The sequence below is a fragment of the Macaca nemestrina genome, chromosome 12 (assembly GCF_043159975.1).
Source record: "Macaca nemestrina isolate mMacNem1 chromosome 12, mMacNem.hap1, whole genome shotgun sequence".
Lineage (NCBI taxonomy): Eukaryota > Metazoa > Chordata > Mammalia > Primates > Cercopithecidae > Macaca > Macaca nemestrina.
Genome location: NC_092136.1, coordinates 99800978 through 99818906, shown reverse-complemented (window position 1 = coordinate 99818906; position 17929 = coordinate 99800978). Strand labels below are relative to the sequence as shown.

At 36.4% G+C, this 17929-nt stretch overlaps 1 protein-coding gene across 5 annotated transcripts in view; it reads right to left on the bottom strand.

Annotated features, from left to right (window-relative positions):
* LOC105484296 (contactin 5) overlaps positions 1-17929 on the bottom strand; it is a 1362583-nt gene that overhangs the window by 560245 nt on the left and 784409 nt on the right. For all 5 annotated transcript variants that reach the window (XM_071075496.1, XM_011745800.3, XM_011745801.3 and 2 more), the window contains one exon: positions 260-481. In XM_071075496.1, coding sequence (XP_070931597.1) covers positions 260-481 — 222 coding nt within the window. The remainder of the gene's footprint in view (positions 1-259; positions 482-17929) is intronic.

Sequence of the window (17929 nt, the reverse complement as noted above, 5' to 3'; positions counted from 1 at the left end):
AGGGTAGTAGCCTAACTTCAATAAGCACCAATCAATAAACACAGATGGCCTAGTCACGTTAACCAGTATCTCCCCTATCATCCTCCAATTTTCTACTAGCTCACCCCAGCTTTAAAAACTCTCCTGTTTTCATTTTTAGCAGAGTTGAGTTAAATCACTCTCTCCTATCGGAATAGTCTTGATCTCTACTGCAAGAGTCTTAAATCAGTCTTCTTTGCCTCCTTTATTCTATCTGGAGCCATTTTTCTTTGACACTTACCATCTTGTTTGAAGGCATCTGAGGAATGATAAAGATTGACGGGGGAATAATAATGCTGAGCTGCCCCTCGCCAGCTGGGTGAAGAAGCACTCAGTGTTCCCAATGGAGGGCTGCTGTATCGTGGTCTGGTTTTGGAACCAAAGAGAGATGAAGATGAACTCTTCTTAATTCTTAACAAAGTGGCATATGAAGTGGAGAGACCAGGAAGAGCTTTTGAATATTCTGTAAGAGAAAAAATACAGTAAAATCTGAATTTTGAGGAAACTGTTTTATTCTTATGAAAATTGTTTCTTTTGAAGACATTACTGAAAACCTTTGGAGCTGCAAGCAAATTCAGATTACAGTGCGAGTGTGAAAAATGTTACTTTAATATTTTTTAGTGTTTTCTGAAAATTCTATTAGTTGTCGTATTGAGGAGGGGAGGGGAGGGAGGAGGGGAGGGGAGGGGAGGGAGGAGGGGAGGGGAGGGGAGGGAGGAGAGGAGGGGAGAGGGGAGGGGAAGGGAGGAGAGGGGAGGGGAGAGGGGAGGGGAAGGGAGGAGAGGGGAGGGGAAGGGAGGAGGGGGGGGAGAGGGGAGGGGGGAGAGGGGAGAGGGGAGAGGAGAGGGGAGGAGAGGGGAGGAGAGGGAAGGGGAGGGGAGAGGAGACGGCAGGGGAGGGGAGAGGAGACGGCAGGGGAGGGGAGAGGGGAGGAGAGGGGAGGGGAGGGGAGGAAAAATGATGAGGGAAGGGAAGGAAGAATGCAAGAAGAGAGAGAGGGGTAAGTAGGAAAGAAGGGAAGATAGTCAGAAGCCCAAGCTAAATACTTTGTCAGGAAAATTTGTAAACTAACTTTTAAAAGTTTACCTTAATATTACAATAGCCATTCACATAGATCAGTTCTTTATTATTAAGATGCAGTGAGGAAACCAACATTTCACTTATATTCTACATATACAGACAGGAAATTCGTTCACTAAAATTTATTATGTAGTAGGAGATGTGTTCCGTGTAGCACATGTGTTTTTACTAGGCTCTAAGTAATACCTCATGTTCTTGAAAAGTAGGCAAATTCACTATGGAACACAAAAAAGTGGATTGAAATTCATTTTCTAAGTTTTATTATCGAATATATACAGATTAATACTATTAAGTGGGAAAAACGATGAAATTTTCTTTTTTTATTGAGAAATTTCCATATTTTAATTCCCAAGGTGTTTGGTTAGAAAGGTTGAGCATCCTGCCTGAAATGGATTGAACTAACTTTCCTTTATGTCCATAAGAAACAGTAAGTTTACTATACAGATCAAATTTTAAAAAGTACAAACTAATTATGATTAACTCTGAAGAGAAATAAGTAACTGGAAATTTTTTCTATGTCCAGTATCAACTAAGCTGGACAATTTGCTGATCTTGGAAATACTTCTAAGACTCTGGCAGTTTGTGGCCAGGCACAGTGGCTCATGCCTTTAATCCCAGCAGTTAATCTCATGCCTTTAAATCCCACCTTTAAATTTAATCATTGCTAACTAAATTTGCTAACTAAATCATTGCCTCCAGGACATTCGTGTTGATGTTAAGATTCTGCAAACTTAAGGGAGATGCAGGTTCATCACAGAGATTATGAAATGGTAACCAAATAGATGGTTACTGACACTGAGAATAGATAAGCTTGCCAAGGAGGCCAAGGTGAGAGAATGACTTGAGCTAGGAGTTTAAAACCAGCAAAGGCAATAAAGTAAGACCCCATCTACACAAAAAGTACAAAAAATTAGGCACATGTGGCAGCACATGCCTGTAGCTCCAGCTACTGGGGAAGCTGAGCTGGGAGGATTGTTTGAGCCTGGCAGGTTTAGGCTGCAGTGAGCTGTGATCATGCCACTGTACTCCAGATTGGGAAATAGGGCAAGACGCTATCTCAAAAAAACAAAAGAAAAAGAAAAAAAAAAAGGAAAAAAAAAAATCAGATAATTTTGTTCAGAGTATCTGGCCTTTAAATTTAATAATTGCTAACTAAATTTTTGATTAAAAAAATGTATCACTGTCAGTAAGCTTTCTCATAATTAATTAAAATTATTTAGAATAATTATGCTGTCTTTTAGAGATATTTTAGAAAGCAAAAAGCATTTTTCTGTGATTTGAAAATAACACTTTAGGTGTTAAGCATCGAATTAAGTTTAACATTTTCTGTTCTGTGAAACTGTAAATATGATTTCTCTGAAACTCAGGAAAGTATATTTTTAGATGTTTTCCACACTTAAAATGAACATGATATGTGTAGGCCAAGCCCATCAGGAGTTAAGAGATTCATGTCCTTCAGTCTTTTGCTGGTCAACCACAAGTCTGACGAAGGTGGATCAATTTTAACTGAAAAGAGCTAACCTCTCTTGGGCAAACTATATGTGCACAGATTATGGGTAGACATAAAATCTCCTTTAAAACAGGGAATTAAATGCAAGTTTTGGCACCTAGAGGTATAAGGTAATAAAAACTGAATGAGTTTTCCTTTAAGGTAGTTTGTAGTTGTAGTCTCCAAACCTATTCATTTCTCAGTGCAATCTGTTGCTTTGTGTTTTAACTGTCTGCCCTGCTCATTTATAAAGGAAAACAAAAAACAAAAAACAAAAAAAAAAAAACACAACTATCCCAGACTGGTGTTAAAAATTACAGTGAAGTATGATAATGTGTTTTATAGTTCTTAAAGCCAGATAAGGATAATCAATGAAAAACCTGAAAAACAGAAAGGCCATAATGAGGTTTAAAAAGGCCAGGAACGTCACTGTGGCTATAAATCTTATATATATATATGTATTTTTAACCAAATAGTAAGTGGTACAGAAATGGGCTTGTGCCACTCCATATAGAGATGAGCCAAATGCTAATTTGGCTAAGTGCGCTACGCCAGGTCTTCGTTTGTTATGTAATCAGTTTTATCTGTTGCAGTAAAGATTCCCTTTTCATCAATTAATGTGAACCCAAAGCTGTTACTAGAAATGTGGCAACTGATTCATTCATTCATGCATGCATGCATGCATTCAACAAACATGTGATAACAACTTAGTAGGTGCCAAATGCTAGGGAAAAAATGTGAATAATCCTGCCCTAGCCCTCAAGGAGCTACGATCTAGTTGGAAAAAAAAGGTGGTATTCATGCAATGTTAGTATCATGTGATATAAAAGTAAATTCAAGGATCTATGGGCTCCCCGCATGGGTAGAGAAAACTCTCATTCAGCTTTAAGTCATCAGAAAACAGAAAATGCTTTCCAGTAGAAATTCTATCTAAACTGAGTCCTGAAAGTTCATTAGTGATAAGTTCAGTCAAGTCTTCAGTAGGGAAAGAAAGACACTCCAGACACGGAAGAAAATATATAAAAACCTAGAAAGTAAAGGCACTATGGCCTGCTTGGTAGATTAAAACAGGAGCACAGAGTATGAGGGAGAGGGGTGGGAGGATATGTAAGGCTGAATAAGTAAACAAGGTGCCGATGACGAAATGTCTAGCATGTCATGTTAAACTGGTATGGCTTTGAAAGGAGAAAAACATAAGTTTTAGAGAGATCACTCTGGTTGTAGTGCCATATTTGAAAAAGACCGAATAAAGATGACTCAAGGGTCTAACACTGTAATACAGGCAAAGATTTGTCAGAAATAAGGAGATAATACATATGGGAATAGTAAATAAAGTTATTGGTTTATTAGATTGGAGGCACTAAAGAAAAATGACAAATCAGGCAAGCTTGCCTCCACTAGAAGATAGATAAGAATGCAGGAAAAGGCATGAGCTTGAGGTAAAGGCTCATGAATTCAGTTTTAGACAGGTGGAGAGTCTATGGTGCCTCCAGGACATTCATGTTGATGTTAAGATTCTGCAAAATTAAGGGAGATGCAGGTTCATCAGAGAGATTATGAAATGGTAACCAAATAGATGGTTACTGAAACTGAGAATAGATAAGCTTGCCAAGGAAGCATGTGAAGTAAGAAATAGCGTGTTGAAAATGGAATTTTGACGAACATCAGCATTTTTTTGAAAAAAAAAAAAGCGGAGCTACTCGAATCTGGAAAGGGAAGGGAAAAAGTAGAAAAGTGGAATGTCACAAAGTGAAAGGAAGTGAAAGTCTTTCAATACAGACAAGGCAGCTAGTCAATAGTTTTGAAGATCAGTGTTCTCTAGCTATAATCTATTAATAGTTGAATTTAAATTGGGGGTTAGAGAGGTTAGTCTGTGAAAATAATTGAGGGTGAAGGGCAGGGTGGTTGAAGGCTCACTGAAGGAAGTGAATAAAGTTATGGACCATGCACTCTAACCTGGAGAGGGAGGGAATTGAGGAAACAGGAGCAAGGTGCAGAAACTGAAAAGGTATTAAGATCAGTCAATTTTAAGTCTTGAAGGAGTTGGGATCCTAGACAAAAAGAGATGGAATAATAAGGTGAAATAGACAGAAATGCCAATACTTGAATTTCAACAGAGGAAGGGGATTCAGTTATGTTTCATCCTCAACAGAGACCCACTTTTGTTAAATCAGTTCAAGTGGATTAGGTGTGGGGAAGCTGGTCCTGCAGAGGGTGTGCACACAGCAGTATCACAGCTTCCTGCCTGCTCCACACAGGGCACTGCACACAGAGTTCAGTAAAAGTGAGTTCAGAGATAAGGGATGAAGAGGACTCTTCAAGATCTGGATGTGGTCTGGAACCCCTGCATTACCATTTCCATTCTATTTGACATATAAGCTCAGACCTTAGAAAGTGGCTTTCATCAGTCTCATGGTCTTACTGCAACTGATTTACACTTTTGTGGGGTCTCTTCCTCCCTCAAGGATATTTTTAACTCTCCAACTTGGTGCCCTCTTAGCTGCCCAGCCCTTTTGTATGACATCTCCTCAGTTTCCCCACTCCTCAGTCTTAGTTCTGAGGATTCTCATCTCTGAGAATATATTAGCATAAATAAGTGGGAAAATGTTGTTTCATTGATAGGACTTTGTCTAACGCTCAACTTTGTGAGAATAAGTTAATTTAACAAATGCAGAAATCTGTTGAGGGTGGAAAATAGCTGCATCCCCTTCCTACATTTAAGTGTCTGGTACATCTTATATTATTTGAAATGGTTAGGCTTTGTGTCCCCACCCAAATCCCATCTTGAACTATAATCTCCGTAATCCTCATAATCCCCAGATGTGAAGGCAGAAACCAGAGGGAGGTAAATGAATCACAGGGCAGTTTCCCCCATGCTGTTCTTGTGATAGTGAGTTCTCATGAGAGCTGACGGTTTTATAAGTGTTTGTCAAGATCCACCTTAAGTCATTCTCTCTACTGCCACCTTGTGAAGAAGGTGCCTGCCTCCCCTTTGCCTTCCATCATGATTGTAAGTTTCCTGAGGCCATGCCAGTCACATGGAACTGTGAGTCAATTAAACCTCCCCTTTATAATCACTCAGTTTGGGGAAATCCTTTATAGCAGAGTGGGAACGGACTAATACATAATTTCATCTCTTTCTGTTTGGCATCTCAACTACTTCAAGACCTACAATCTACTGATCTTAATACTCTTTCACTGTTTTGCACCCTGCTCTCATTTCCTCAACTCTCTCCATTTCCAGGTTAGAGTTCATAATATAACCTTACTCAATTCCTTCAACGCACCTTCAGGCACACTGCTTCTCACCCTGGACTGTTTCTTCCCAGGCTAACTCTCTCCCCTGCTAATTTAAGTCCAACTATCAATATACTCTGTAGCCAGAGAAGAATACAAAATCATGCTGAAAGAACTCAATGTGTGATAATTGACTTCCAGTGGGCCTTGTGAGTTTCCAGGAAATACTACTTCATTTTCCTGGTCCATTTACTCTCCCATCATACAGGATGGACAATTAGCATCTTACCCTCTCTCCTCAAACCCATATCTTTTTGACCTTCCTGATGATGGTGCTTCCTATTGTATTAAGAAAATAGAAGCAATCAGAAGAGACAGTCCCTCACATGCTCCCACCATCTGCCTGTACATGCATGCACTCTGCCTTGTTTCATTAATATGAGCTGAGTCACATGAATGGTGTCTGTACATCTCTTAAAGGCCAATCCTGTATGTATATACATTTAATTCCATTCCATCCTGACTGTTCAAGGGCATCTCTCCAGATGATTCCTTCTGTATCTCGTTTAGCATCAATTTTTTTTGTATGCTTGTTAGAATGTTCTCATAACTATAAAAAACGTTCTCTTTTAAATAAAATTATCATGACCTTATCATTCCTCTCACCTAATTTTTATTACAACAAGACTCCTTAAAAAGTGCTATATATGGTAAAAGTATTCAATTATTTCCCCCCTTTTCCCCTTGACCTTTTATAAGATCTCTTGCTTATACCATTCCACAATAATGTCTCTCTTTAAAGATAAAAATTGCCAGGATATTGCTAAGTTTAAGGATGAATTTTCACTACATTAAACCTATTAGGAGTGTATGACACAGTTAGTTATTTATTTTTCTTTTGAATATTCTCTTTATGTAATTCCAATATACCAAAACGTCACGTCTTTATTCCTACTTCACTGAAAACTTTTTATCTCCTTTTCTAGTTCTTCTTTGTCTCTTCAATGTTGGCGTACCCTAGGAAACATTTTTCTCCACCTAAAGTACCCTTTAAAAGATCTTACTCATAGACATCAGCTCCCTCCCAGAGGAATTTCATCTTTAGTCACAGTTACTTGAACTCACTTCTGTCTTTGATATTCCAATATTTTTCTGTGCTCTTTCAAACTCCTACTTTTAGTAAAACAAAACAAGATAAAACACCTCTCTACTCTCTTTGTGTGGTTTTGCTTCAGATCCTAACAATTTTCACACTTCTGTCATGGAAAGGTGTCTTCTATGATAGACCATTTGGTAAATCATATTCAGGATTCAGAAACTGTTTTTATTCATCACCCCAAGAGCTGTCACTTAAATAAATAGCAGAGTAGGTTTTATCTAAATTCTAGGCTCAGAATTCAAAGGCTCAGTGAAATAGAAATGCTGAGTGATGCCATGATGGGGCCTGGACAAGACTCCTTGTACACAAAACCCCTCACATTCTTTTAGCAACCTCTAACATTCTTTTTTCCATAATTAAATGCTTTCTCATTCAACCTTCATATTTTTTCAATAACTCTTTAATGAATGCCTATGATGGGTTAGGAACAGGTGATATGGTCATGAATAAACCACACATGATACTTGACTTGTGGAATTTAGAATCTGGTAGTATTGGTAGAGGATTACCAATTGGTAAAACATTAGTAGAGGAACATTAAACAAACAAAATTATTCTAAAAATTTATAAAACCAAGAACTATAACACAGATAATAAACATAAAGGAGAAAAAAAAAAAAAGCAGAGTGCTTTTGAGCGAAAACTTGCCAGCATCTCATATTCTTACAGTACTGCCATCATGGCTCAGTTCCTGGGAATAAAAGTTCCACTCTTGGTTATGATGCATATATTCTCCTCTTACATCCTGGCCGCTCATTTTACTGAATGAAATTTTTGTGTGAGATTAGCTTTGTCAGTCAATCGGTTTGCAATAGAGGTTCCAAAGTTGGATGGCATGAATTCAAATCTAGATTCTACATCGTAGTATCTCTGCGCCTTTGAGCAAGACAGAAATAACTCCGTGATTCAGCTTCCTTGACTTTAGATTGAAAATAACAACAGGAATTCCCTCAAAGGTTGTTGTAAAGATCAAATAAAGTAATATACAGAAAACAGTTAAAACTATGCCTGTCTGATAGTAAGAACTCAATACATTTTCTGTATTATTTCGTGTTATTATCTAGAGTTCATTTATAATCCTGTACCATTCTTGTGGGTATAAATGAATACTGAGTTTACCCTTTCCAGATTTGATTGGGTCACAGAATGAGAATATGAACACTGAATTGTCATACTCATTTTACCCTGAGGAACTGAAAAAGTGAAAAACGGAAAGGAAATGATTACATTTTTTATTTTCCTAATAGGTGTATTCCCACAAACAAATTCTAAAAGAAAAGTTTTGGATAAGAACAGACTCTATATATCTACAGAAAACTTCACAAATATATATTCTTGTGATTCTACTGGCTAAAACAAGATGTACCCATCTTTTCTCCATATTCCTGTTCAGGGTTTGGAAGGAAGAACTCAATGTGTGATAATTGACTTCTGGTGGGCCTTGTGAGTTTCCAGGAAATACTACTTCATTTTCCTGGTCCATTCATTCTTCCATCATACAGGATGGATAATTAACATCTTACCCTCTCTCCTCAAACCCATACCTTTTTCTTTTCAGAGAGAAAGTTTCATCAGTTGCTCAATCTTTTAATAAATAACTATGCTGAAGATGTCAGCAGAATCAAGTTACATGTTAATCATTTCTTTTTCTATTTTCTCACTTTTTATAGGTTAGACCTTAGGGAGCCTACATTCAAGTTCTTTCTAAAGTGGCCCAGAGATTTTGTGATAAAACTCAATTAACCCGGTGCTCTCACACCATGAAATTCCAGCTGGAGGTTGGGTAGGAGTAAATATTAATACCTTCATTAAATATTTCCTAATATAATGACCCTGGGACAACTGAACTTGTATTATTTAATAAAATTGGACTCCATTAAGTCAGAATGACATTGCCACCACTTGCAGTCCTTGGAAGTAATAGCATTCTTTTCCATTACCTAAAAGGTCATTTTAGAGATCATAACATTGCCATTCAATGTACATAATATTAATGAAATATTGATATTATAAATAAAATATTTATAATATTAAAATAAACATAAATATTAATAAAATATTAATAAAATATTAGATTCAAATATGTAGAACTAGAATTGTTTATGGCAATATTTATGAAGAAGATAAAATGTCAGTATGATAAAAATATATTTTAAAGTATTTAATAACTTGCTATCACCGAAATATTCCTGAATTTTCTGACACCAATAAAACTTCAGAATTCTATTTCTGTCCCTAAATATGAGAAGTATGTTTACAAGAAACTTTACTGCTCCTAAAATATTGATTGATAAAACCGTATTAACACTATTGGACTCTGTATCTGAATATTTTCTATCAACTCCCACACAATGCTGTTAAGTTTTACAAATACAGAAGAGTAAGCAACACCCAAAAGTCATGAAATGACAGATATTCATATAAATCATGTATTATCTACTTTTGAAGCCTAATTTTAAATGTCAATTTAAGCTTTTGTATAAAAATATAAATTATAGTACCAAATAATGTGCGATGCTCTTGAGAGCATAATATTCTTGAGAATATTAATATTCAATCATCGACTTCTATGTCAGACAGCAAAGAGTGGCATTATGTATTGATGACACAATATACAGAAAAAAACAGAAGACATACAATATCCAAACCTGCAGTGTGACTCCATTTGGCATCAAAGTCAGCATAAAGAAATTTGATACCTGACCTTTTTCAAAGTAATTGCTAAGGCTGTCCTCTCTGATGAGAATTAATGTTAACTGTGCAATTTTGGCCTGCTACTGTTTTATGAAGCTTGCAAGGATGGATGAAACACCTTAGCAAAGCCAGTCGTGTGGAGCATATTTAGAAATGGTTAATAATTTATAAATAATGTGCATCATTTCAATTTGGTTGTCTGCATCTATGGCATATGAGAGTTTGAAATAGCCCGAATCAGATGTACTCTATGTCTCAACTCAGCACTTTCTCCAAGAAATGTATTGTGTGTAAAGTTTACAGTGTTGTAGCTGCAAGAGCAAAAAGCATATGCAAAGGATGAAATTCACAATTTTTAAAGCACCAGAGTCAGGCATTTAAACTTTCATAGTTCTAAGATATAAAAAAAAAATTTAACAGCACTGCCTTCCTGGTGTTCCTTGCATAAGACTGAAAAAAATAGACATATTTACAGGGGAAAAGAAGCATGATTTGAAATTATTTCCACAGCTGTTTCTCAGGTATGCTATAAATATGTGAAGGCACAATTATGTAAGAATTGGGTAACTTTATCTTCTTTTCTAAATAGTAAATGCTTAGTTGTATTCACAGATAGAACATGAACATTGTTACACATTAAACTGGGTATTACAGACTTTTATTGCCAAAAAGGAGATTCTAACAGTTTTCTTGTTTTGTATTTTTTCATGGTTAAAAGTTTTTAAAAATCTATAGTATTATGATGCTATCTCTTTAAATCACCAAGAGCATAAATTGTATGATTGCATTAAATTAATATTTCCCTCACAATATGAATATGAATCACGGAGGAAATTAGCACGGGCAGGAGCTAGTCGAGAAATATAACCAAATTAATTTAGTGAGTAAAGAATTCCCTCTTGTTTTGGATAATTAAAGATTTCAGTAAAGTTTTAACTGTAATGATTATATTAGCTTTTACTTTCCTATTCTCTGTGTGTTTAAGATAGATCAGACAGTATTTGATAACAAATCAAAAAAGGTAACATTGCTTAGCAATTAGAAAATAATTAGACAACATGTATTTCCTCCCAATTTTAGAAACAATTCTGTGGGCAAGTTGTGCTTCCATATATGCAGTTATATTAAAAATAAACATGTGTTTCATTATGTTCAGTATCATGTTCAGTGTTTCCTATGGTGCAGTGTAGAACACAGAGTCTGCAAAAGGTGGGTGTACTCATTCAATTCTGGATTTAGGAATGGAATTCAACATGGCTAATTATACAATGGAATCCTATATGGCCAAAAATAATTATAACATTTTTGGACGTAGACACAAATAATGCAATATAGGATTTAACATTTATTTAACATGTGAAATGATTATTACGTATCCCACATTAAAAAGTAACTATGGAAATAAAAAAGTATAATAAAACATACAATCTTTGCCTTCAAAGAGTTCTCATAAACTAAGAGAAAAAAATATAAACCTCAAGGAGATCACTTTATAATTATTGAATTTCAACAAATCTTAGCAACAGAGTCACTCAGATAAAACTATAGTCACAATTGGTTTTAGCGAAAAGGCTTAGTTGTTTTCAAATTGGGGCTTTAAGTGAATTTATTTTTACACTTGATAGAAGCATATAGCATTAAGAGGGTCTGACACCATTCTCCCCCATCGATGAAATAAAAATTTTTCTCTGGCCTGGTGGAATCCTCACTCCACACGGGTATTATCTGGGGCAGACGTGTGTCTCTGAAAGCAAGATGGTAGGGACAAAAGAAGTTGCGTCTTCCTACTTGTGTGGGTACACTGGGGCTCCTGCTTGTGTAGCTGCTCTGAGCAAATAAACTTCTTTATATTTTACCGTTAAAGAAAACCCTATGCTTATCATCTTTAGCTGTCTGTCACTGTCTTTCCAGCGATCACAGGCTCATTGTGATGCTCAAGTCACAAGGCACAATCTTAAAAGGGAGAGAGGAATAGGTGCATAATAGGATTACTGTTCAAGCTAACTCATGTTGGAGCATCTAGTAAGAAGCGGCTGATACCAAGAAAAAGTGCTTGACAGTAGAGGTGAAATTTGAATTGAGCTTTGGTCATTTCTCACAAATGGGAATATGGATATTGGAAATATGTTTATGGTTTTTATTTTGCTACCAAGCACATGAAAAAGTTGCCTAGGAATCCCTGCAAGGTAAGTTAGTTATTGAAGCCCCAAAGTGATTTTTTTCTACGACAATTTTTCTTCAAAAGCAGACCTACAGCTTTGACCCTAGGAATTATGGGTTACTGAGGCACACACAGGAGTAAATGGGAAACTGTGCAACTAACAGCAATTTCTTCAAAGAAAATATATCAAAAGGAAATTTCCCAGTGACATTTTTAGATAACTTAGGTGAGTTTTCATTTAACAGATTAAATATCTGTAAAAATCCATTTAAATTCACTCACCTGCTGTCGTTGTGATTTTCTAGCCTCAACTGACAGAACGTTTAGTCCAGTTACTTAAATTGAAACAAAGACATCAAGTGGGCTAAAATATTGCAGCCTGATTTAACATGTCACTCTCACCATCAGTGTCCACACATTTGCCTCATCCATAATGTTTGCACAATATTTAACAAAACCCTAAAGTCAGAAAGCAACTTCCAGCTGTGGAACTGCTGTTTCTTGGCTCAGTTATGTATGCATCACAAACTCTACTACTTTTCAAGTCAAAAGTTTTATAAATCAATTCAATTCAAAACAATACAGTACCCTTCTAAATCAGTATGAGAATCAGCTACCATTTATTTCTTTTGGTGTTGCCTTCAGGGTCACAGAAGGTACCTACTCTTAATTCTTTCCATTAGGGAATAAGTTACAGGGTTCAGATCCAAAACGGTGGTATCTGAAGAGTCCTCTGAATTCTAGTTTTAAATATTCTCATTATAAACAAATATATGCTCACTACAGAACAAAATCATGTCTGATCTTGATATCCAGAAATAGAATACTCTGCAAAAACAAACTTGAATTTATCTTCATTTGATTTATGGAGAGATATGCCAACAGAGACACAGGCAGACATTTTGTTTTGTTGGAAGAAAACTGGAATCAGTTTATACACATCATTTTCTAATTTTTATTTAATATTATATTGCGGCTGGTCATGGTAGTACATACCTGTAATACCAGCTATTGGGAGGCTGAGACAGGAGAATCACTTGAACTGGGAGGTGGCGGTTGCAGTGAACCAAGATCAGGTCACTGCACTCCAGCCTGGGCAACAGCGTGAGATTCCATCTTAAATATACCTAAATATATGTTATATTATAATTATTTAATTCTGTTACAAATGTCCTTCAGAAGCATTTAATTAATTATATTTTTGTTAAAACTTCTTCAACCATATCCCTACAGATGAATTTATCTGTTATATATAATGACACAGGAATATCCCTGTACGTAAATCTTTGTGACTATTACCATAATTTCCTAGGAATATCACAGAAGCCGAATTTCTGAAATGAAAATAGTTATTGACAAAATTGTTTTCTAGAATTTCTGACTTAATATTTAGACTCCTGTTAGCATCATAAAAGAGCAATATTTTCTTTAACATTTATGTTATTTTGCATACCGTTTTATTAGAGGATGGCCAAGATCTATTATCCTTTTTTACTTTCTACAAATATTATAGTGGAAATCATATTTCACCATTCAAATTGCACTTTGAGTAGACAGTTTTTCCATATATAAATATTTCATCACTAAATTATATATCAAATATTTTCTTTTATCCTATTGAGTTCTGATTCCTTTTTCTTGATTCTTAAAAGCACTTTATATACTGGTGATTAAGGATTTCATTTACTGTACTGTTTTGGTTTCAATATGATAATAGCATACTGTGAAGACAAGATTTACATTACCTTGCAGAATTGATCATTTTCTTTATGATTTATGTATCTAATGTATCTATTTTGTCTTTTTTTTTATGGGGGTGGGGGAAGAGTCTTGCTCTGTCACCTAGGTTGGAATGCAATAGTGTAATCTTGGCTCACTGCCACCTCCACCTCCCAGGTTCAAGGGATTATCCTGCCTCAGCCTCCCGAATAGCTGGGAATACAGGTGCCTGTCATCACGCCTGACTAATTTTTGTATTTTCAATGGAGACAGGGTTTCAGCATGTTGGCCAAGCTGGTCTTGAACTCCTGACCTCATGATCTGCCCACCTCAGCCTCCCAGGGTGCTGGGATTACAGGCGTGAGCCACTGTGCTCGATCTATTTTGTCTTTTGAATTTTCTTATTAGAAGTCAAAAAATTTGGATTTAGAAATATCAGTCAGATTAACCCTAAAGACAATACACACACACACACTCACTCACGTACACAGTATTTATATATTTATTTTCTTTCATGGCACTTTTATAAGTAAATTTAGTGGGGGATTCATATTAGCTGACACATTTCATTTTTCTTTTAGGGGAGAAGGACAAGTAATTTTCAAGTAAATAATATTTAAAATTCAAAAAATATATATATCTAAGAGATGAGATCAATTTATTTTATTCGTAGGTCAGGTACAATACTGTGTGAGGTTAAGAAGATTAGTTTGTCACCGGAGGGAGAAAGTCAGTGAATATTTAATCCAAATTAATAAGGAATGAATTTAAGTCAAATCTGCAGGCAAAGTAAGAAAAAATTCCCTTGTACTCTCTGAGAAGAGACTTTCAAGGCTAACGTGGCTCTATGTGGTTTTACAATAAAGACACAATGCTTTAAAAAAAACAACGCTTGAAAATTTGTATTACTAGTGACACCTCACATGCTGTCAAAGTATTTATTTCTTAAATTTTGTTAGAGATTGTCCCTAAGCCCATTTAACAGCTTAGTGCTGAACACACTTTATTGTGATTACAACTTTTAATTTCATGACAATGCAAAAAATTCTGGCTTTTTAGGTGACATTTTTCTCCTCCTTTTAAAAAATGACAGGTGGTCAGTGGCTAAGGCTCAATGACATTTATCAGCTACCTAATTTAAATGTAGACACTTTTATAATAATTGCAAATGTGACCTTCATTTGTGTATTTTTGCTTGCTAGCATGTTTAGCCAAATGTCACAAAGAATCCTAATTCATTCTTTCCCATAATGTTTAATTATATCATATTGAAAGTGTTCATTCTTCAGTTACCATGGTTTATGCAATCACACTACTTCCCTGGAGGGTGGGGAGCTATAGTTCCAATACCTTAATGAGTACTGATTGCAAGGCTATGTCTACAGCTGCCAAAACAACTAGCTGAAAATAGTTCAATTAACAAGTTAGTTTGCCTTCATGATGACAAACAATCTTTCTAATTTTTTTTCTCTATATAAACAAAGGTTTATAGACATGGGTTGATTGTTTTTGTTTTCTATAAAAATAGCTCAGATCTCTCCTCTGACCTTCAGGCTTTTTTAGGTAATTGCCTAGGTGAAACATCTGGATGTTCCACAGGTATTGGCAAATTTAACCCAACCTCCGGAAGTTTCAAGTTCTACCTTCTCTATACCCATAAGTACTGCTCTAGTTACCTCTGTTTTCCTAATTTTTGCCCAGATCCTTCCAGTCTATGCTCCACAATTCCATGAAAGTAATGTTTCTGATCATGTTACAGGTCTGACCAAAATACTGCACTTATTCTTTTAACCCTTTAAAGCAACGCACAATTTTCTTCTGAGAGACAAGATTCTTTATTTGTACACATTCATATATTTCCTGTTTTCCTTCTCTCAGACTTTAATTCCTCAATAAAGAATTACCTACGGTTTTTCAAATAGATGAGGCCATGTTTTGTCTTCAGCCTTTGAACTTGCTATTTTTCTAATCCTGTTACATGTTCCATTATGAAGCACTGAATATTTTATAAAAATGTAATGGTAGTTTTTTTCATATGAATATGTATAAAGTATATATATGTGTGTATATATTTTACATGTATATATGTATAAAATTATTATTTAAAAAATAAAATGTATAAATCATTTTACCATATTCTGTAAGATGTACTTCTATTTATAAACATAGACTAAAACACATTTAGTATATACATTTATTTTTATTATATTTTTAAAATACTCTATTCCTTCCATATTAAGAATTTCTGCCATATTAGCTAATGATTAAGGGGCTGATGTAAAGAATTTTACTTTGCAAAGATTTAAGAATTGTATTTGAAGGTAGTTATAAGATTATAAAATTAAAATTAAATGTTATCATACTTCAATGAGATTTTTAAAACATCATACCTCATTGTAGACTCATGGCTTTAGGTGAACTAACAGAATTGAGATAATTCACTTGTTCAGTATACTGTTAGCGTTCAGAAAGTAATTTTGAAGAGTAAAATGGTTTAAAAACCTATTTTTTTCAAACGTAAGTTGCATTATTCCTAAATATCACATTATGTTTTTGTTAACTGACTGAGTTGACATTAAGATTTTCTCTGGAAATAGTAATCTAGGAAACACATTTTGCAAGCTAGTGTACACATTTGGTAAATGACTTTCCTTTAATCAACTTATCAAGTAACTTTTTCCAAATAAATGTATCTACCATATTGTAAAACACATTATTATTCATATTTAATTTTGTAAATTATTTTTATTCAATACAGTGTAACTATATTGACTGAAAACCACCAGCCTTTTGGCATAAAAAGTAGGAGATTTGGGCATTTCGTACTTGGGTATTTTCTGACATGTGCTGCCACTAAATTTTCATAAAAGAAAAAAAAAAAAAGACTTCAAAGACCCCAAGACCCCACTAAGAGTTTATTCAAAGGTTTGCATCTCATTTTGAAATATCTAAGATGGTATATTAGAGGATTTTAAGATGTCTCGGCCACTTGGAAAGAGCAAGAGTTCGTAAAGGTCAACTCTGTGAGCTGTAATTCAACAAGGAAAACGGAAATCCACCAGAAAAGTGAAGGACAACCCAGATCTCAGGGAAGAGAGCACTGTAACGGCACGTGACTCATAAAAGTAAGTGAAACCCCAGCACATGAGAGAAACATACGGCCTCTCTCTGTGATTCACTTTCCCAGTGGAATCCAAGAAACCCAGGAAAAGGGAGGGTACTGTTTCTCCTATGCCCTGGGGCTAACTCAGAGAGTTAATTTAGGGAGAGGATCTAGGAGAAACAAAGTGTTCTCCCTTGTCCAAAACAGTAGACACCGTCAGGAAAAGACACCAGCAAAAACTGTGAGCATTTTCCGAAACTCAGGACCAAGAGCAGGACACATTTTTTTTTTTTTTTTTTTTCCCCTTTTCAGATGGGGTCTCGCTCCGTTGCTCAGACTGGAGCACAGTGCCGCCACCTGGGCTAACTGCAAACTCCGCCTCCTGGATTCACGCCATTCTCCTGCCTCAGCCTCCTGAGTAGCTGGGACTACAGGTGCCCGCCACCACACCTGGTTAATTTTTTGTATTTTTTAGTAGAGATGGGGTTTCACCATGTTAGCCAGGATGGTCTGGATCTCCTGACCTCGTGATCTGCCCGCCTCGGCCTCCCAAAGTGCTGGGATTACAGGCATGAGCCACCGCACCCAGCCCTGCAGGACACCATTTTTAATCCGGCACATACAAAGTCAGTAATTCTTTCGTGGCCAAGCAGTGAGGCTGCACAGGCATTTTAGTTCTGGGCCAGAGCTTGGGTCACCTGCTCTAAAGTAGGGTAAGGACCTCCACAGTCAGAATTGTGAAAAGGCACTGGAATTATGCTCTCCCTCATCAGAGTCCTAGGGTGGGAGAAGAGCTACTACAGCTGTGGTTTCTCCAGGGTAACAAGACCTGCAGCAAGTGTCAGCTCGGTGAATTGGAACTCATCTGCATGTCATTGCTGGGTGTTCCAACCGATTCCCCCTGACATCGTGGTGCAGCGGGGCCCTCTCCTTCATGCTCAGGAAGATCTCCATGCATTTTCAGCAGCTGCTCACCCGGGTCAACAGGCTGAACCACCCCATCCTTTCTGGACACAGACCATGGTTCAGGGGGGCACTATTTGCTCTATGCCCAGACAGATCTCCAGACATTTGGAATACTCATTCACCTGGATCACCAGCTTGAACCTCCCCATCCTTCCTGAAAAACAGATTGTGGTTCAGCCTAGGCAGGTCTCCAGGCATTCAAAATACCTGCTCAACAGGACTGGCAGCCTGAGCCACCCCACCTTTCCTGTGCATAGATGGTGTTGCATCAGAGCCCTCTCCACTCCACAGTCAGGCATATTT